Here is a 21997-nt window from a genome sequence, read left to right on the forward strand (position 1 = left end):
CTTCAGTTTAACAAGGGGATTGCGGAAGGATTGCCTCCCTGCCTGTCAAATAGCTCCTGTTCAGTACAGGGCGCAGCACATGAGGAACAGAGAACAGGGACATCTTCTGTTGCAGGGGCAAAATGGGCAAAAGGTCAGGGGTTATCTTCCTGGGGTGGGCTTTAGTGTTTGTTTTCTAGTTTGGTGTCTCAGTGGCTCCCCCCAGTGTACACTACGATAAAGTACATAGCCAATGGCTCCTTGCTGCAGGAGATCCTGCAGGACACTGGGCTCAATCAGTGTGGTCGTTCTGGATGGGGCCCATGAGGTGAGCCTCAGCAACGTTAAGTAATACTTCAGAATTCTTGTGAAGCCTGTCTGGCCACGGATTGAAGGGGGTGGCCTGTCCTAGGGGTTGCAGGCCTGTCTCGATGTGCGGGTGGGTGGGAGTGGGGCTTCTCTTGCTGCTGCTGTTTGTGCCTGTGTTATCCTGTGTGCACGGTGGGCTTGCTCTGTGTGGCGTCACTTATGGGCTGCCCCCAGCACGTGTGCATTACCTTTGACGCGATATGTACCATTAACATCTGCCCATCTGCACTGTTATCTCCATCAGTTGCTCTGAAAACAATAGGAACAGTGACTGAAATATTTCCATGGGAAAATTCAATACTGAAATACAGAAATAACTCCTTTCAGACAGCACCTCAACAATAACATGATAGGCCCCAGTCAACTGCAACACCGTGTGGCCACTGCATCTGCACTCCCTGAAGTTACCCAGTGAAAAGACTCATTTCTGTTGATGAGAATAAGCAGGAAACCAGGAGCGACAACAAAACTCTGATAACCTAGCACCATTGGGACTGTGATGTCAGATTGGCAGATTTTCCTGACCCTTGGATGTTATTCCCACTGAGGACTATTTTTAATTCACTATTTTTTTTTAGATATTACACAATGAATTTAAAGATCTGTGATAAACAGGGTCCAAAAAACTTAAAGGGAGTGCAGGAAACGGGGCCCCAGTAAGCGTAAAGGAAAATGGAAAATAGAACCCAGTGGGTCAGATCCTGGACTATTATGATTTCTGAACAATAGGATACTGGATTATTGGAGTTCTAATAAACTCAAGGGTTTATTAAATTGGAAATTCCACCACATCTTAAGAGAAAAAGCATCTCTACAGATTCCTAGAGTCCAAGGCCCAACAGAAAACCCATGATTTAAGAACAATTGGTGGGTGGGAGGAGGGCAGGAGAATTAGTAACTGCCTGGTAACCATGCACTGCAGATTCTTCAAAGCCCGATCACCCAGAGGCACACTCTTAAGAGCAAGAGAGGAGATGAACTATGAAGGACAGACAGACAGCCAATGAAAGAACACCTTGTTAGTCCCCATGCCTCTCTTTCTTTGAAACCTTCTACCTGCATACAGTCAGAGGCTAACGAGCAAAGCTCCAGACATTAGGACGACAAAGAGGTGGTCACGGGAGGCAGAAGAGTGGCCATGAGTTGGTGAACTGGGCCATGTTCAGGGTCTCATCTGTGGATCCGAATGGATACACCATGGTTGTCACGGATTTTATTAAAACAGTTGTAGATGAGTGTGTCCCCACAAAATTGTATAGAGTCTTCCCCAATCAGAGCCCTGGACGAACCATGAGATCCACAATCTGCTGAGGGCCAGGTCAGAGGCATTCAAGTCAGGTGGACTAAGAGAGTTACAAGAGGTCCAGGTATGATCTCTGGAAAGCCATCTCACAGGCAACGTGGTAATTCTGGACTCAACTGAAGTCACTGAGGGATGTCTGACACTTGTGGCAGGGCTTGAATCGTATCACCTCTTATAAAGTTAAATGAAGCGACATGGACAACAGCAGGGCTTCGCTTCCGGATGAGCTCAATACTTTCTCTGCTCACTGTGACCATCAAAACATGGAGGAACCACAGGCCCTGATGATCCTGTGATTTCAGTCTCTGAGGCTGACGTGTGAATAGCCTTCAGGAGGGCGAACCCATGGAAAGCATTCAGCTCAGACAGGTTACCTGGCCGAGTACTAAAGACCTGTGCTGATCAACTTGCTGGAGTGTTCACTGAGATCTTTAACCTCTCACTCTGGCAGTCTGAGGTACCCGCCTGCTTCAAGCAGACTTCACATACTCTGGTGCCTAAGAAGAACATGGTAACCTGCCTCAATGACTATCGTCCAGTGGCACTTACATCCACAGTGATGAAGTGTTTTGAGAGGTTGGTGTTGAAACATATCAACTCCTGCCTGAGAAGAGACTTTGATCTGCTCCAATTTGCCTCCTGGCACATCAAGTTCACAGCAGATAGCATTGCATTGGCTCTTCACTCAAACCTGGAACATCTGTACAGCAAAGATGCATACATTAGGATTCTCTTTATTGACTCCAGCTCAGCACACAAAACCAGCATCCCTTCAAAACTAATCAATAAGCTTCAAGACCTTGGCCATAATACCCCCTTGTGCAACTGGATCCTTGATTTCCTCACTTGCAGACCCCAGTCATCTTGGATTGGCACAACATCTCCTCCACGATCTCCATCAGCACAGGAGCTCCACAAGGCTGTGTGCTTAAGCCCCCTGCTCTACTCACTTCATACTTATGACTGTGTGGCTAAGTACAGCTCCAATGCCATATTTGTTTGCTGGTGACACCACTGTCGTAGGCCGGATCAAAGGTGCATATAGGGATTAGCACAGGAGGGAGATTGAAAATCTGGCTGAGTGGTGCCACAACAACAACCTCTTACTCAATATCAGCAAGAGCAAGGAGCTGATTATTGACTTCAGGAGGAGGAAACCAGCAGTCTATGAGCCGTTCCTCATCAGAGGATCAGAGGAGGAGAGGGTCAGCAACTTTAAATTCCTAGCTGTTACCATTTTGGAGGACTTGTCCTGGGCCTAGCACGTAAGTGCCATTATGAAGAAATCACGACAGCGCCTCTACTTCCTTTGGAGTTTGCAAACATTCGGCATGACATCTGTAACTTTGACAAACTTCTCTAGATGTGTGATGGAGAGTATATCGATTGACTTCATCACAGCCTGGTGTGGAAACACCAATGCCCTTGAACAGGAAATCCTACAAAAAGTAGTGGATATGGCCCAGTCCATCACAGGTAAAGCTCTCCCCACAACTGAGCACATCTACACAAAATGTTATTTCAGGAAAGCAGCATCCATCTCCAGAGACCTTCTCCACCCAGGTCCTGCTCTCTTCTCACTGCTGCCTTCAAGAAGAAGGTACAGGAGCCTTAGGGTTCACACCACCAGCTTCAGGAACAGTTATTACCCCTCAGCCATCAGGCTGTTGAACCAAAGGGATAACTACACTTGCCCCATCACTGAACTGTTCCACACAACCTATGGACTCACTTTCAAGGACTCCTCATCTCATGTTCTTGATATTTTATTGCTTATTTATTTATTTATTATTCTTTCTTTTTTGTATTTGCACAGTCTGTTGTTGTTTGCGCACTGGTTGAATGCCCTGTTGGTGCGGACTTTCACTGATTTTATTATGGTTATTATTCTATTATGGATTTATTGAGTATGTCCACAAGACAACAAGTGTCAGTCAGGGTTGTATAAGGTGACATATATGTAATTTGATAATAAATTTACTTTGAATAGTCTTCACAAATAAGATGTTGAAATGTCTGTGTGTCAACTGCAAAACAAGGCCTCTGGACTAGATGATATTTCTAAATCTTGGCAGAGAGTAGCATCAGTCACAAATGATTCTGTGAAGAGAAGGAGGTTTCAGGGGTCCTTAAAGATGCATTGGAACCACCCAAACAAAAAGGACACAAACCTTGTGCTGCCTATAAAGGGGTCTCACCGCTATCTATCATAGGTAAAATTATCACTAGGTCCTTCTCAACCATCTCGTCCCAGTGGCCAAAGAACTACTCTATGCCAATGCAGAGATCTAAATCAACTGCGATGCACCACCTTTTTTCACCTCCCTTCAGCTTTTGGCTCCATCAATTGAAAGGAACTATTGAGTCTTCTCAGGTTTGAGTGCCCACCAGATAGTCATCTCAACTTCATGTCTGCTGCGTGGCAGCAAGCTGGTCATGATCTTACCCAGCAGACCCAACCTCAGAGCAGACTGGCATTGAGCAAGGCCATGTCACTGGCCTGACACTTTTTTGATTACCTCTTCTGGAAATGCTGCATCTCAGCTCCAATGCAAGGAGCACTCCTTTGACCAACCTACCTTTCTGAAAGGCACCTGCTGGGGTAGAGTCTTGCAGCCCCACATTGGCCTCATGAACAACTGCAGAACCTACGGAACCACAGTGGAAGCAAGTGTATGAGGGTGGTGTTTATAGTTACAGTGAGAAGTTTTAGAGCAGTTTTAGGAGTTTTTTTATGTCATGGGCCCCTACCATTAACCAACGGGGTCTGTGGACCCAGGTTGGGAACCTCTACTTTAGATAAATCATCTAGTTCAGTGGAGATCTCAAAAGTCAACTTATTTTACTCTTATAGTTCAAAATTTATCCACTATAATGTAAAAAATTCCAAAATGAACCAGATTGTGTTATTAAAAACTGCAAAATGAGAAAGTAAAATGAGCTTTTGCTAAAAATATATAACCAGAGTGAAGGATTGACTGATTTCTGTATTTTATCCCCTCTTCCCCTTTCCCTTTCCTCCCTCCTGGCTACAAAATTCTGCTTGCCCTCTTCTCTCTTTCTCTGCTTCCTCTGCCAGACAAAGTTCCCCAGCGTCCTGACCAACAGTCATTCCTCAAAAGTTTGATTGGTTGTTAGTCATTGTACTACTTTATGTGATTTTACTGTACACTCATTGCGCGTTGACTTTTTCCCATAAGACATGAAGTATAATTAACAGCTTATAAATCACAGTGTAAGTTGAGAATGGTTTGTTCTTGTTTACTATTCTTTTACTGCAACCACAATAAAGCTGGTTCACAACCAGGGACACAGCCAGGTACCTGCTTGTTACACAGAACAGGAGATGCTTTAGCTCATCAGCTTATCCTAAAAGACCTGTGTCAAGCTTCAAGCAACACACATCAAAGTTGCTGGTGAACGCAGCAGGCCAGGCAGCATCTCTAGGAAGAGGTACAGTCAACGTTTCAGGCCAAGTCCTGACGAAGGGTCTCGGCCTGAAACGTTGACTGTACCTCTTCCTAGAGATGCTGCCTGGCCTGCTGCGTTCACCAGCAACTTTGATGTGTGTTGCTTAAATTTCTAGCATCTGCAGAATTCCTGTTGTTTGCGTCAAGCTTTAACTTGCTTGCACTAGCAAGCATGAACATGTTAATTCAACTGTGTCGTGATTTCAACTGCTGTAAGAGATTAAGCAGGCTATAACTTCCTGGCTTTTCCTTGCCCGTCCTTTGGGGGCTGGGGTGGGGGAGAAGTACAATGGATTAGCACATTCCAGTTTTCCCACACGACTCTTCTTCACACCCAAATTATGAAAGAATTCTCCTCAGCCTCTCTGATATTCCCCTCCCACATACCTCGGAGATCCCAAAACAAGCCAACAAGTGATCTGTATGAAGTTACTTTCAGTTCTAGTTCTTGGAATAATAATATCTTACACCAACGCTCTCCACACCCTTTGGTGTGTCTTTATCCTTGAACTGTAGCAATAGACATATTTGATACTCCCCCACAGTTCGTCTTGTCCCAGAATCCATGCCTCTCTTCCTATCCTCCTGTTTAAAACTTCCAGCCCTTTATGTGAGTTAGATGTTGCCTTTTTTTTTATCTTGTAAATTCTTTTCACCTCTGGTTGAATTATTGTTGTCACACAGCAGTGAAGCAGGTCCTTTGGCTAACCAAGTCCATACTGATCATCAAGAACTTATTTCCAGTGTCTCTACATTCATCCCATTTTATTCTCTCTGCAATATCCGTTCTACACATTCTGAGTGTTTCTTATTATGGGTGTTATTTAATCACAGTTTATACCTAAAATTGACACAACTGTTTGAAACATTGTTATATGGGTACCTTTTATTGGTCCATTATTCCCTGTCGACAATAGTATTTTTTCTCGGAGTACCCTACCCCTCAGTTCATGTCTCTATCAGCACACATGATTGGACCCACAACATCTAATCATGAGAAGCTTTTAGAACTTATCTACTTACCCAGCCTGTTTGGTGCCAGTGACGTTATTGTGCGCAGTTCTGGTTACCCCATCACAGGAAGGATGTGTAGGCTTCACAAGGTCGCTACAAGGAGAGATTGTACCAAGTTGGGTTGTTTCCTCTGGAGCATCAGAATCTTTCTCCCAGTAGAGGATATGCACTTAAGGTGAAAGGGGGAAGGTTTCGAGGAGATGTGCGGGTCATGTTTTTTTACATGAAAAGTGGTAGGTGTCTGGAATGGGCTGCCAGGATTAGTGGTGGAAGCAGATATGATAGTGGTGTTTAAGAGGCTCTTAGATCGAAGGCAAATATGCAAGAAACGGAAAGAGATGTGACCAGTATTTTTTCACAGGGATATGTTCTGGGATCCCTGCTCTTGGTAATTTTTAGAAATGACTTGGATAAGGAAGTGGAAGGTGAGTTAATAGGTTTGCAGATGACATGAAGGTTGGAGGTGTTGTAGATAGTGTGGAAGGCTGACGTAGGTTACAATGACCCATTGATAGAATGCAGAGCTGGGCGGAGAAGTGACAGAACAGTGTAGAGAGGCTCACGTTGAAAACTCAAATTTGATGGCAGAATACAAGGTTAACAGCCATATTCTTGGCAGCGTGGAGGAATAGAGGGATTGTGAGGTCAAAATCCACAGATCCTTCAAAGTTCCTGCACAAGTTGATAGGGTGGTTGAGAAGGCATGTGGTGTGTTGACCTTCATTAGCCGGGAGATTGAGTTAGAGCATAGAAGAGTACATCACAGGAACAGGCCCTTCGGCCCACAATCTTGTGCTGAACCAATTAAATTAGTAATCAAATGGCTAACTTAACTAACCTCTTCTGCCTACACAATGTCCATATCCTTCCATTTTCCTCACATTCATGTGTCTATCTAAACGTCTCTTAAAAGTCTCTAATGTATCTACCTCTACCATGACCCAGGGCAAAGCATTCCAGGCACCCACCACTTTTTGTGTAAAGGGTGCTCCTCACATCTCCTTTTGAAATTACCACCTCTCACCTTAAATGCATGCCCCTTGGTATTCGACATTTCAATCCTTGGAAAAAGATATTGTCTGTCTAATCTATCTATGTCTCTCATAATCTTACAAAGCTCTATCAGATCTCTCCTCAGTCTGTGCTGTTCCAGAGAAAAAAAAAACAACTTTGTCCAGCCTCTCGTTATCACAGATGCTCTCTAATTCAGGCAACATCCTGGTAAGCCTCTTCTGCACCCTCTCCAAAGCCTTGATGTCCTTCGTATAGTGCAACAACCAGAATTGTATGCAATACTCCTGATGCGGCCTAACAGGAGTTTTATAAAGCTGTAACATAACTTCCTGATGTTGGAACTCAATGCCTTGACTAATAAAGGCAAGTATGCCATATGCCTTCTTAACCACCCTATCAACCTGAGTAGCCACTTTCACAGGGTTCCCTCCGTTCTTCGACACTGTTCAGGATCTTGCCCTTAACAGTGTACTGTCTCTTTGCATTTGACCCGCCAAGGTGCAACACTTCACATTTGTCCGGGTTAAACTCCCATCTTCCATTTCTCCACTCATACCTGCAACGGGTCTACATCCTGTTGTATTCTTTACCAATATGCTATCCACAGCACCATCAATCTTTGTATCACCTGCAAAGTTACTACCCACCCTTCTACATTTTCATCCTGGTCATTTACACATATAATAACCAGCCTGACCCAACACAGATCCCTGCTGAACACCATGAATCACAGACCTCCATCTAGAATAAGTCCCTTTGATCACTACCCTCTGTTTTCTGTGGGGAAGCTAGTTCTGAGTCCAAATGGCCAATTCACTATGTGTCCCATGTATCTCAGTCTTCTGGATGAGCTTGCATGAGGACCTTGTCAAACACCTTACTAAAACCCATGTGGACAACATCCACAGGTCTAGCTTCATCAATCGCCCTCGTCGCCTCGTCAAAGGACTCAATCAAGTTAGCCCCACACAGAGCCACGGTGGCTGTCCCTAATTAGGCCTAAAACTCATAAATCCTACCCCTGAAAATTCTCTCCAGTAACTTCCCTACCACTAACGTGATACTCACCGGTCTATAGTTTCCAGGATTATCCCTTGTTCCCTTGAATAATGAAACAACATTAGCTACTCGCCAGTCCTCCAGGGCCTCACCTGTGGCTGGAGAGGACATGAGGTAATTGGTCAAGGTCCCAGCAATCTCTTCACTTGCCACCTTCAATAGCCTAGCGTATATCCCATCACCCCCTTGGGACATCCACCCTTTAAGAGATCCAACACTACCTCCCCCTTTACCTCAAAATGCCCCAGCTTATTAATACTGTCAGCACTAATCTCCCTATCCTACACGTCCATCTCCTTGGTAAATATTGATGTAAGATACGCATTATGGACCTCACCCACATACTCTCCAAGCAAATGTTCCCCTTTATCCTTAAGTGGTCCCACCCTCACCCTAGTTATCCTCCTGCTCTTACTGAAAGAACATGTATAGAATGCCTTGGGGTTCTCTTTAATCCTACTTTCCAAGGACTTTTCACAGCCCCTCCTGCTCTCCTAATTCCCTTCTTGAGTTCTTTTCTGGCTTCTTTATAATCCTCAAGGGCTCTGTTTGATTCTAGCTTTCTAAGCTTTACATAGATTTCCTTTTTCTTCTCGACTAAATTCATCACCTTTGTCGACATCCAAGGTTCTCTTACCTTGCCATCCTTGTCCTTCCTTCTGACCGGAACATACCTGTCCTGTACCCTGTGCAGTTGGTCTTTAAATGCCCTCCACATGTCAGACGTAGACTTGCCTATAAACAACTTCTCCCAATTAACTCTCCTTAGTTCCTGCCTAATGCTTTCGTAATTTGCCCTGCTCCAGTTTAAAACTCTCCTGCACGGTCCATACTTATCTATAGACATAGACATTGTTGATCCTGAGGGAAATTGAGTTTCGTTACAGCCGCACCAACCAAGAATAGAGCATAAATATAGAAATACAAAAACCACAAACAATCAAACAACAAAATGCAAACTATGCCAGATGGAAATAAGTCCAGGACCAGCCTATAGGCTCAGGGTGTCTGACCCTCCACAGGAGGAGCTACAAAGTTCGATGGCCACAGGCAGGAACAACCTCTGATGACGCCCAGTGTTGCATCTCGGTGGAATATGGCCGGAGTCCAACAGCAAAAAGTTCAATATCCGGGCTACAAACACGTTCCTCGATCGTAATATGACCCGGATTGCACCATCCGTTGTTAACCAGAACAGCAAACCCCCCAACTCCTTTATGCTTACCGCTCTCAGTGCACTTCTGGTCAGCCCGAACAGTCTGGAAGCCCTTCATGGAAAAGTTTTGGTCGGGTATGTCCACGTGCAGTCCAAGTGGAGAACTCCTCTTCATAAGTCTCTGTTGTCTCGACCCGGTCCCCTTTCCTCGCATATAGCTATAGCTATCTTAAAACATAAAGAGTTGTGGTCACTGTACCCTAATTGTTCACCCACTGAAAGGTTGGTCACCTGGTCAGGCCAGGTCCAGCACAGCCCCTCCTCTTGGACTATCTACATATCCTCCTGGATGTGTGGGACCCACAGTAATGTGGAGCATATTAATGGACACTGGACACCGCCCCTAATTTTCTTACATTTTGTTCATTCACATGATTAATGTCCATTTGCACTAGCAATGGTAATATTTTAGTAGGTTAATTGATGTTTACAATGAGTAAAGCTCACACAGGCACTTGGGGCAGCTGAGGGGTTCTTGGGACATGGGAGCGCGCAGTTGGCGTTGAGTAGACAGAGATGGCCCGCCAGCACGCATGTTAAGCTGATGCGCTTTTCCAGGTGAGCAAAAGTGGTGAAAAGATGCATAAAAGTAGCGACACAGATGTGTGATGAATGTGAAAGATGAATGGACTGTGGATAATGCAAATATGAGTTTATTATCGGATATTTGCAAGTTAATTCAAAGACCATGTTGTGTGAAAGTCACTTCGCAATTTGCTAAAAGAAAAGTAAAGGTGTTATTTTGAACTTCTCCATGCCTGGAAGTCCTTTTTGTGTCCAAGTGTGCAACAGATGCACCTAACAAATTCCGCCTATCTAAACCTCTTGCATCAAGAAAGTCTCAGTTTATATTAGAGATGTTGAAACCCCCCATGACAACAACCCATATTGTCTTTACGTCTTTCCTTTGACATGGTGGTTAGCACAACGCTTTACAGTATCAGTGACCCGGGTTCAGTTCCCACTGCTGCCTGTAAGGAGTTTGTACTTTCTCCCCGTGACCGCGTGCGTTTCCCCCAAAACGTACCTGTTGTTGGGTTAATTGGTCATTGTAAATTGTCCCGTGCTTAGGCTAGGATCACATCAGTGGGTTGTTGTGTGGCTTGAAGGGCCGGAAGGGCCAACTCCACACTATATCTCAATAAATTAATCTGCCTGCATATCTGTTTCTCAATGCCCCAGTGGCTATTGGGAGGGTCTGTAGCACAATCCCATCAGAGTGATAGCGCTCTTCCTGTTTTAGAGTTCTACCCATATAGACTCCAGGAATGAGCCCTCCATTATGACTCCTCTGAGTGCAGCCGTGATATTGTCCCTCATTAGTAGTGCAACACCCCCCTCCTCTTTTACCTCCTCCTCCATCTGTGCAACCTGTCCCTCTTGTACACATCACCCCTGCCCCAGAAAGGTTCCAATAATCCAAGAACCTGAAACCCTGTCCCCTCCACCAGTTCCTCAGCCACTCATTCATCTGTACCAATCATCCTATTCCTGCCCTGACTAGCACATGGCTCTGGGAGTAATCCAGAGATTACTACCTTGGAGGTGCTGCTCTTCAGCCTTCCCTAACTGCCTATCCTCACTGCGCAGGACCTCCTCCTTTCTAAATTCTACCTTTCATTGGTGCCAATGTGCACCACAAACTCTGGCTGCTGGTCCTCCTCTCGAGAACATGCTGCAGTCGGTCTGGGACATCCTGGCCTAGCACCTGGGAGGCAGCAGCCCATCCTGGCGTCTCTTTCGTAGCCGAAGAATTTCCTGCCTGTCCTCTTAAGTACCAAGCCTCCTGTCACTATCGCTCCACCTGACTTTACTCTTCCCTGCTGAGCCTCAGAGCCTGGCACAGTGCAGTGGCCTGGCTCCTGTTGTGCCCTGTTAGGTCAAGAGTTCGAGAGCCGCAAAGTAATGCTGCAGCTCTATGAAACTCTGGTTATGCCACACTGGGAGTGTTGTGTTCCGTTTTGGTCACCTCATTACAGGAAGGATGTGGAAGCTTCCGAGAGGGTGCAGAGGAAATTTACCAGGGTGCTGCCTTAACCTTCTGACGAGGAAAGGCTGGGTGAGCTAGGGCTCTTCTCTTTGAAGTGAAGGAGGATGAGAGATGACTTGATACAGGTGTACAAAATGATAAGAGGCATAGATAGATTGGAGAACCAATGCCCTTTTCATACGGGGGTATAATTCCCTAAGGGGGTATAATTTTAAGGTGATTGGTGGAAATTATTGGGGGATATCAGAGGTAGTTTTTTTGCACAGAGTGGTGAATGCATGGAATGCGTTGCCAGGGGTGCTGGTAGAGACAGATATATTGTGGGCATTTAAGAGACTCTTAGAGAGAGACACATGGATGAAAAATAGAGGGCTATATGGGAGGGAAGAGTTAGATTGATCCTAGAGTAGGTTAAAAGGTTGGCACAACATCATGGGCTGACAAGCCCGTATGGTGGTGTGCTGTTGTATGTTCTATGTGCAAGCAAAAGAGATTTGGTTTAATTCTTCATTGTGCTTGGCCAAAGAGTCTGTTCCTGTGCTGTACCGTTCTGTATTCTCTGTTTAAGTCAGCTCTCAATGCAGATAAAAGCCCATTAGATGGGAATGGCGACCAGACATGGAACTGGCACACACCAGCAGTACAGGGGGAGGTCCCTCTCCCACCTCACCGCTTTAAATCATATTGATTGCGAGGGAAGGAAATCTAAGTTACCAATGTCAACGGTACAGTATGTGTTAAAACTAGAGTTTGCTGTCAAGAGCAGTTTGAGTCTCTCTCCGAATAGCATCCAAATACTAGACAACCACATTCTTCAACACTTTTATTGCTTGGATTTTTTTTCTGCTTTGTGTCCTCTTTTGAATTTCGTCCCATTTGATGAATTAACATTCGAACATAGTACAGCACAGGAACAGGCCCTTCAGCCCACAATGTTGTGCCGAACCAGATAAATTAGTCATCAAATGGCCAACTAATCTAATCCCTTCTGCCTACACAATGAAAACTTTCTTCCATTTTCCTCTCACCGTGTGCCTATCTAAACGTCTCTTAAAAATCCCTAATGTATCTGTCTCTACCACCACCCCTGGCAGGACATTCCAGGCACCCACCACTCTCTGTGTGAAAAACTTAGTCCTCACACCTCCTTTGAGATTACCCCCTCACCTTAAATGAATGCCCTCTGGTGTTAGATATTTCAACCCTGATTTTTCAGATTTTTATAAAATCTAAGCGGCGTCCTTTGTTATATATCTGTAGGCAAGCATTCTTGTCCTTCAGTGACTGGCCTACCTGATCTGACCTGCCCTGCACTTTTACCCGCAGTCTAGAAAGAGACGTGCCATCTTCTCGGTTGAGCATTGTATTGAAATTCTATGAAATGGAGACAATCCCAGTGCGTTTCTCAGGTGCTCACCACTTACTCGTGTGGCAGAAGCGCCTCCTAGTGGCAGTATTTTGTATTGCAGCTCAGAGCAGCAAGGCTACTGGTTCAAACCTTTACCTCGACCGAAAGACTGATTAAACAGTTAATATATTTTACTGAAAGCTAGCCTTGAAATTAACCGCATCCTTCACAACCCCAAACTATCCCAAGTAGCTATATGAGAACTTTTTAAACAAAGCCACTTACTTTTATATCAGTTTTACTTAATTATATACTTTTATATCTGTTTGTGAACAGCAAGATCCCACAGCTGGCAATCCAGCAATGGTGAGATACGTAATATGAATTAAAATAAAGTAAGATCAATAGGCATGTTGTGCCAAGAATATTTGTAACCTGTAACAGGATATGGATATGTTGAGTGAAAAGGCAAAACTCAGCAATTGAATTTATTGTGGGAAGGTGTTGACATCATGCCCGTCAAAAGTAGGAATCAATAGGCAGACCGGATACCAAACTAGAGTCACGCTGAAAATGACCAGTGCAGAAAGGGATGTAAGTGCTCTTGTAGATAAAGTCTAAAAAGCTAGCATAATTAGGTCCAGCAACTAATTAAGAAAGTAAATGGATCTGTTTCTGATCAATCTGATTCTGATTTTGGAGTATTGGCTTTCAGTGCCGGTGGTTTGGAGTTTAATAATAGTGAAGTATTGTTACCATTGTGGAAGGTGTTGGTGCATGAAGAGCTGATCTACTGGGTACAGCTTGTATTCCCTTTTGATCCTTATTTTATCCCCTTATTTAAGAAATTAAATACAGTACTGTACAAAAGTCTCCGGTGCAGTGCTGTCAGGAGAAGGTTATCACAAGTAACTAAGGCAGCTGGATCTGTAGTATTTGGAGTTTAGAAAAATGAAGAGTGATCTTCTTGAAACTTATGAGATCCTGAGGGTGTAGTATGGGTAGATATTGAGATGCTTCAGCCATTGTGAGAGTTTCAATTGAGGGCACATGGTAGAAGATAAGGTTGCAAATATTTAAAGCTGAGGTGCCTAGGAATTTCTCCATGCAGAAAGTAGAAAAATGCCAGGTATTCTCTCCCCAGATGGTCGGGGAGGGCAGATGTATTTAAAAGGAAGATAGGTAAATGTTTGAAAGACAAACTGGCGTAGAAGGGTCGATCAGTTGTCATTTTGAATGTTGGGACAGGCTTTAGAGGCCAAGCGGCCTACTCCTACTCCTATTTTCTTGAGTTCGTCTAAATGATGTGACACACTGGGCTACAATCTCCAAATATTCTAGATTATGCAACTTGGCAGTTCTCACTGCTGTTGACTAGAAGGCAGCAGTTACTTCCGGAATATGAAAGTCAAAACATTTGCGGCATCACCGCTGTGGGAGAGGGTGTCTGCAAATGGTTGGTTTGTGGCTCAGCCATTATGGGTTGAGTTTACCTCAGATCATTCTCACTTCCTCTCCCACCAGATACTCTACTATCACTCTGCAGCCTTCCCTGCACAGAACACTCCGCTGAAGGGCCGGGTCCTGTGGAACGGGGACCTCAGAAATGGCAACGCTTCAATTGTTGTGAAGAACCTGACGCTGGGTGACAATGGGACGTTCAGCTGTGTGGTGCAGAACCCACCGGATGTCAGCAGTTTGGTGCCAACGACTGAACTCACTGTCACCAAGAAAGGTGGGCTGCTCAAAGTGACGTGCATGTATTTGTCAAATGTACATGCTGTATTTCAATCGTGCCTCTATTTCAACCCACTTAGTCCGTGACCACGTTTCACCACAGAGCAGAGGCCTCACGTTTGATCTTGTCCTTCTCTCAACTTTACTCCATTTTTACAGTTGAACATGGAACAATACCGGCCCTTCAACCCACATTGTTGCTCCGACCTTTAAAATTGATTCCCATTGAATCTGATGTTCTCCAGAATGGAAGGTTTTATTAGGATTTAGATGCATCAGGACCTTTCTTCAAAGGAAAGGGCATAGGATGTAAGAGGGCCTGCTTCATTCCACCGAGATACAGCACAGAGCGTCATAGGAAGTGATTCCTGCCTGTGGCCATCAAACTTTACAACTCCTCCCTTGGAGTGTCAGACACCCTGAGCCGATAGGCTGGTCCTGGATTTATTTCATAATTTACTGGCATAATTTACATATTACTATTTAACTATCTATGGTTCTATTACTATTTATTATTTATGGTGCAACTGTAACGAAAACCAGTTTCCCCCGGGATCAATAAAGTATGACTATGACTATGACTATTCAGGAGCTAATCAACAGAAATCTTGGTTAGTGATACTCTGCCAAGGTTAACAGTTAGTATCCAGTGTCACCCCTACCCCAAGAATCCCTAGACTCCAGATCCTTCCTCACACACCCTTCGCCTTGCAAAGTTGTGTTACCCAAATTAATTCAATCAATCCAAAATCTGGATTTATGAATACAAATTGTTAATAACTTGAGTTAAGAAGTTTAAAAATAAAACTTTACTGGAATTGTAGTTACAAAGTGGAACTTTCTAGCACAGATAGTAATTGAGGAAAATAGTTTGGATGGTTTCCAAATGAAATTATATGGTACAAGAGAGATAAAGAAATTTAAAAATCTGAAAAGCAGCAATATAGTGGACAGAAGGATAGGGGACATGCGTTTCCTGGTTGGGCTGAATGGCCTGTTTCTTCTCTTCTTTGCACAGAGCTCCCTTTCCGTCTGAGTGTGGTGGTCATGCTGCTGCTGCTGGTGGTGGTGCCCACTGTGCTGGTGGTCACCATGCTCCTGGTGTGGACGGGCAAGAGATTTGATTTCTGCGGACCCACGACCACCAAGTCATCGATTGAGGTGGTGGAAGGGTAGGCTCAGGACTGGCACTGGAGATTGGTGTTGAGATTACTGAGGAAATCAGTCACCTTTCCTTAACCGCCCAAAGCACAATTCAATTCATGAGAGCACTTATCAAAACAATTCTAACAGCCAGGAAGACAGAACAAGGTCCGACAAGGAGCAGTGAGATGATTCACCAAATAAGCATGGGAATATAAAGTCCAGTGACAAACAGGGTGGTGATTCATCAGCAAACCACTGAATGAGGCCATTTGGTCCATCATGGCCATTCTGGCTCTGAAAGATATTCTGAATTAATCCCATCCCCTGATCTTTTTCTGGCTCCGGACTCCCTTCTTCTCCCCAAACACCGTTCTGTTCCCAATCCCCATTCCAGAGATTTCCACACAAACACCTACTACCCACCTCCCAACCAAAGCATCCTACCCCTGCCCAATATCTCTGCAGCCCTGGTCTTTAGAAGGTTTTCCAAAGGAACCAGTCAAATCAAATGCTATTTGTTTTCTGAGGGAATGAGTCTTGTTCTTGCCGCCGTATTACAAGCAATAGCTGCTGGTGTCTTTCTTTACAGAGCTGGTGACGCTTCTGAAAATGGTTTAAGGAACGGCTTTTGCATGCGTTGTTTGCAGGTGAGTGCCAGCACAATGTGTCCAGAAGCCAACCCTCCTCTCAGGATGGTGCATGGGGAGGGATGGAGGCCGAGAGTCAGGGGCGGGCGAGATGAGAAGGAGGGGCTAGGGTGGATAGAAGGGAGGCAGTTCGGAGTGGGAGGATGAGGTGGAGGAGTGTGGGCAGACGGGAAAGAGGGAATGGTTGGAGCTTTTGTTGCTCCATGGGCTGGTTTCAACCCTACTGTGGCGTTGAAGATCTGTGGTCAGAGCAATAAGGAACTGTGGTGAAAGGAGTGTTGTGTCGAACACAATCTGATGATAACTTATAATCTATCACATCAGAAGTTATGAGGGTGTGCAGAGAAGGAGTTGGAAGCTGTAGGGAGCCACATACAAGGTTCCACAAATATAATCTTGGGAAAGGGTGGGATTCTCCATTTCTTTATTCCTCCATTGCAGATTCCTCCAAGAATTCTTCCATTGCAGTGGAATGGAAGCTGTGCAAATAGGTCTGCATATGAACATTGAAAAGTGTTTTATCGATTTGTAAGCTGTAATTTTAAGAATGTTGGGGAAGAGAAAGTGTGGCCGGGAGGCATGGGATCCTTGGGAGTCTCACTGTATGGATTTGGAATTGGCTTGCCCACAGAAGGCAGAAGTTGGTAGTAAATGGGACATATTCTGCCTGGAGGTCAGTGACAAGTGGGTTCTGGGACCCCTGCTCTTTGTCATTTTTATAAATGGCTTAGATGAGGAAGTGGAAGGGTGGATCAGTAAGTTTCCAGTTGGCATGAGGGTTGGTGGAGTTGTAGGCAGTGTAGGAGGTTGTCATGGGTTACAAGGGGACATTGACAGGATGCAGAGCAGGGCTGAGAAGTGGCAGGTGGAGTTCAATCTGGAAAAGTGTGAAATGCTACACTTTGGAAGGTCAAACTTGAAGGCAGAGTAATGGCAGGGTTCCTTGCAGTGTGGAGGAACATAGAGATCTTGGTGTCCAAGTCCATAGATCCTTTAACTATTTAACTATTTATGGTTCTATTAATATTTAATTATTTATGGTGCAACTGTAACGAAAACCAATTTCCCCTGGGATCAATAAAGTATGACTATGACTAACTGCCACGCAAGTTGACAAGGTGGTTAAGAAGGCATATGGTACGTTGGCCTTCATTAGTCGGGGCTCTGAGGTCAAGAGCTGCAAGACAATATTGCAGCTCTGGCCAGTTCTGATTGGCTCATTATAGGAACGATATATACGGGTTGTAGAAGCTTCAGAGAGAGTGCAGAGGAGATTTACTAGGATGCAGGGTCTATTCACTGGCATTTTCGAAGGCGACTAAATTGTTCTTGTTTCTCTCCAGGATTCGGATGAGGAAGATGAGGATTTCCATCAATTTTATCCCATGTCAGAATCGGTGACATAGCCTGCAGTGTCTCGGGCACCGTGGCGGAATCATTGGGAAGGCTTGCTGGATGTTCCCTGATCAGTGTCAGGGAGGGAGTAGTTTATCTGTCACCACTTCAGCTAATGCATGAGTGGGGGTGGGATTGGGTCTCAAAACATATTACCTTCTTCCTTGCTCGCACTGGTAAAAGGGATGAATAAATCTGTATATTTTTTAAATTATGGGCCGGATAAAGTCACAGTGAGATAGTTTTCTAGATGGCAGTTATTTCCAGTATTTAAACATTATAAAAAGGAAACTGCGAATAACAGTAGAACACTAATTATCCCTTCTATACAGGGTGCACTGTACAACCCAGTGAGGTTCTGGCTGTCGTTACTGCTATCCTCTCTCCAGTGATCTACCCTTGCTACCTAACACCCTGGATGGATCATGCATAATTAGCAACCTTTGCAAGGCCAACTCATGAGCCTTGCATTGTATAGTACAGGAGTTCCTAACCTGGGGTCCACGGACCTTTCGGTTAATGGTAGGGGTTGAGAACTTTGGTGGGTGGGCATCATAGGAATGGCTCTGAAATCTATTGTTGTCTGTTGAGAATATTCTCAACAGATGAGCCTACTCACCTCGTTGAGGGAGAGAGTTCCAGAGATTCATGGACATGCCCTTATTCTGGGATGGTGCCCATGGTTCCAGACTGGCAACCCAGTGGATATATCCATCCATAGACCCTGTAGAATCGTTTCATTGATCAGCAGCGCCATCAGCAGGCGTTTAGTGGAACTGTAGTTAATCCCTGATTCTGAACTCCCCACCTCATCACCAACTCGATAAAAAACAATCTGCAGATGTTGGAAATTCTCAGCACATCAGGTCACAAATGTGGGAAGAGAAATAAAGTGAACAGTTTGAATTGAAGATACTTCCTCTTACAGATCCTTCTGACTTCTCTGCTCCCTGACTACCCCTCTTTTCCCAGCCAATCCCAATTTAAGGAGCCCACCAATTGTGAGATAAAGCTTCAGCCGACAGGAACTTAAGAAACAAAAGCAGGAACCGATCAAACATTCTCGGAGACCATGGCTGATCCTGGGAGTGGCACCTTTTTGATTTTTAGTTTTGGATGAGTTTGGACATGTTTCCTTTTTTACTGGGCAGCATGGTAGTTTAATAGCTAGCGTAACACTGTTTGGTGCCAGCAAATGGGGTTCAATTCCTACCGTTGTCTGTAAGGAGTTTGTACGCTCTCCACATGACCATGCGGGTTTCCTCCGGGTGCTCCAGTTTCCTCCCACACTCCAAATACGTATGGATTAGTAACGGTTAGTAAGTTGTGGGCAAGCTATGTTGACACCGGAAGCTTGGCCACGCTTGCGGCTGCCCCCAGCACAATCCTCAGACTGTGTTAATCATTGACGCATTTCACTGGATGTTCTGATGTTTCAATGTACACACGAGAAATAATAAGACCGTGAGATCATAAGATATAGGAGCAGAATTAGGCCATTCAGCCCATTGAGTCCTCTCTGCCATTTCACCATGGCTGATCCTGGATCCCATTCAACCCCATACACCTGCCCTCTCACCATATCCTTTAATGCCCCAACCAATCAGGAATCTTTCAGCTTCTGCTTTAAACTGGACTTGGCCTCCACCGCAGTCTGTGGCAGAGCATTCCACAGACAACCACTCTTCTGCTAAAAAAAAGTTCCTCCTTCCTTCTGTTCTAAAAGGTCATCCCTCAATTTTGAGGCTGTGCCCTCTAGTTCTGGATACCCCCACCATAGGAGACATCCTCTCCACATCCATCCTATCTAGTCCTTACAACATTCGGTAGGTTTCAATGAGACTACCCCGCATTCTTATAAATTCTAGTGACTACAGGCCCAAAGCTGCCACACTTTGCTTATGCTAATCCTTTTATTCTTATTAGTTCCAGCAAAATCACCTATTTTCAATTATTATGCGGTGTCATTTTTGAAAAGAGTACAAATTTGGTCTGATAACATAATGAAACTGGAGTAACTTTAAGTCATGACAGCCGTGGTATTCCTCTACACTGACTCTACAAACTATTTGGTCAGATTCTTTTAAGATTTGAAGTCTACTTAGCCTAGTCAATGGAGGAATATGTAGATGGGGCCCCTGCCACGGTGGTAAGCCATGCTTTTAAGGAGGCGGGGATTTCCTCATACATGCTGGGTCTTTATTCAGACATGAATGGGCGTTGAGTCAAGCCTGTTTCACAATTAGTCGAGAAAGGGTTTTAACACTGGAAATGTTCCATTGCACCACAATGGCTGGTTGTTTGTGCAGAGACTGTGAATTGCCTGGACGATTACTGCGGCTGTTCGTGAAGTCTCTGCTGGATATCACAGCCTCACAATCATCGTCTTGAATTTGTACCCTGTAACTCTACACACCGGATTTCTTCCACCCGTTCTGCTGGTATATTTACACTTCCATCCATCCTACAGCGAAATAAAACTTTGTTTTGAAAATTGCATTCAACGCAATTTTCAATACAAAATGTATATTTTGTACAATATTTTTGTACTTCAAGTTACATTTATTATCAAAGTATGTAAACTGTATACAACCTTGAGACTTGCCTCCCCTTACAGGCAGCCACTAAACCCAATAGAACCCATTTTAAAAAAAAAGAATTTTTCCCTGTTTTATCGGGGGGGGGAAAAAATCGTGTATTTTGAAGTAGAACTGAAAAAAAATCAATATGGTGATCCACTATTTAGCGAGTGAGTTGGCACCTGGTTTTATCACTTTAGGACAATGGCCTCACATCAGAACTGATGAGCTGATTAGGGACTGTAATGGGCTAAGTAACAAATCTTGTGTCTACAGCAGAGGAGACCGTAGATGGTGTTTTGCCTTCCCTGTCTTTACACTTGGTCAAACACAACATTGGGGGAACTCAGCAGGTCAGGAAGCATCTGTCAATATTTAAGGTCTAAGCCATCCGTAAAAGCATCATTGTACTGGAAAGAGTACAAAGAAGGGGATGGAGTTATAGGGAGAGGTCGGGCAGTTTATGACTTTAGGAGATAAAGGTGGTGATGTTACAGATGTATAATATCATGTGGGGTGTAAATAGAGTGAATGCATAGCCTTTTCCCCATGTAAAAAAATTCCTCCTTAAAAGCTAGAGAGCATGGGTCTATTGACAGGCAACTTCTACCTTCACACAGAGGATGGTGCGTATTGGAACGAGCTGCCAGAGCACGTGTTTGAGGCAGGGACAATAACAATATTTAGAAGGTACTTCACAAAGTACATGGATAGGAGGAGTTCAGAAAGATAAATTGGGTAAATGGGACTAGTTTGGGACTAGAACCATGGTCAGAATGGAGGAGTAGGGCTGAACAGCCTGTTTCCATGCTGTGTTACTCTATAACACCTTTGGAAAGGCCTTGACCTGAAATATTGACTCTACATTTCCCTCGACAGATGCTGCCTCACCTGCCGAGTGTGTCTAAGGCAGGGGCTCCCAACCTGGAGTTACAGAGCCTGTGCTTAATGCTATTGGTCCATGGCATAAAAAAAAGGTTGGGAACCCTTGGTCAAAGGGATGAGTAAATGGAAGCTACAAAATTATTGTCAAAAATTCTGGTTTCTCTTTCTCTTCCCCTTCCCCTGCCTCTGTACTTGGTCAAAGACTGTTGCATTGCTCACTTTTCATGAAAGTGCATTAACTTGAAGCGTTGACTTTGCTTTCCTCACTACAGATGCTGCCTGGCCTGCTGAGTATTCCTGACTACTATACCCAGCATTGCTCTAGTTATTTTGGTGGCAATCATGATGTTTGCATTTATTTCCCTGTAATTGTATTTTATAATACTTCTGGAAATGAAATAAAGTATCACTGAAGTATATGACTAATGCATAAATAATATGATTAGGCGGTTATAATTATGTAGTTTAACTTAAGCTACCAATAAAAAAATACAATTGTTATAAATTTTTTCTGTATTATTTACACATTTGTATACATTTTGTAATTGTATATGATATATCCAAAAATGGCATTTAATATAGTTTTCTTTATATAGATATTGCCTATGCACAATGTGTACATTTACTTGATCTCAATGTTGATGGGTTTCAGAATGCATTATATTTCTGGCTTTTGAATCAGTATAAAAATGTATAGATTATTTTCATCTCCAACTCTGTAACAACCAACATATAGATGACCATTGAAAAACCGTTGAGCTTTAAGATTACGGCCAACAACTTTAGGATTGTCCCTGCACAAAGTTAATGCTCATAGCAGAACTAAACTGAACAGGACACTGAAGA

At 44.1% G+C, this 21997-nt stretch overlaps 1 protein-coding gene across 2 annotated transcripts in view; it reads left to right on the plus strand.

Moving 5' to 3' along the window:
- LOC140185063 (myelin protein zero-like protein 3) overlaps positions 1-21637 on the plus strand; it is a 34273-nt gene extending 12636 nt beyond the window's left edge. For both annotated transcript variants that reach the window (XM_072238301.1, XM_072238300.1), the window contains exons 3-6: positions 14287-14497; positions 15518-15671; positions 16235-16292; positions 17636-21637. In XM_072238301.1, coding sequence (XP_072094402.1) covers positions 14287-14497; positions 15518-15671; positions 16235-16292; positions 17636-17698 — 486 coding nt within the window. In that variant the 3' untranslated portion in view covers positions 17699-21637. The remainder of the gene's footprint in view (positions 1-14286; positions 14498-15517; positions 15672-16234; positions 16293-17635) is intronic.
- The last annotated feature ends 360 nt before the right edge of the window (positions 21638-21997 follow it).

The sequence above is a fragment of the Mobula birostris genome, chromosome 20 (assembly GCF_030028105.1).
Source record: "Mobula birostris isolate sMobBir1 chromosome 20, sMobBir1.hap1, whole genome shotgun sequence".
Taxonomy (NCBI): Eukaryota; Metazoa; Chordata; class Chondrichthyes; order Myliobatiformes; family Myliobatidae; genus Mobula; species Mobula birostris.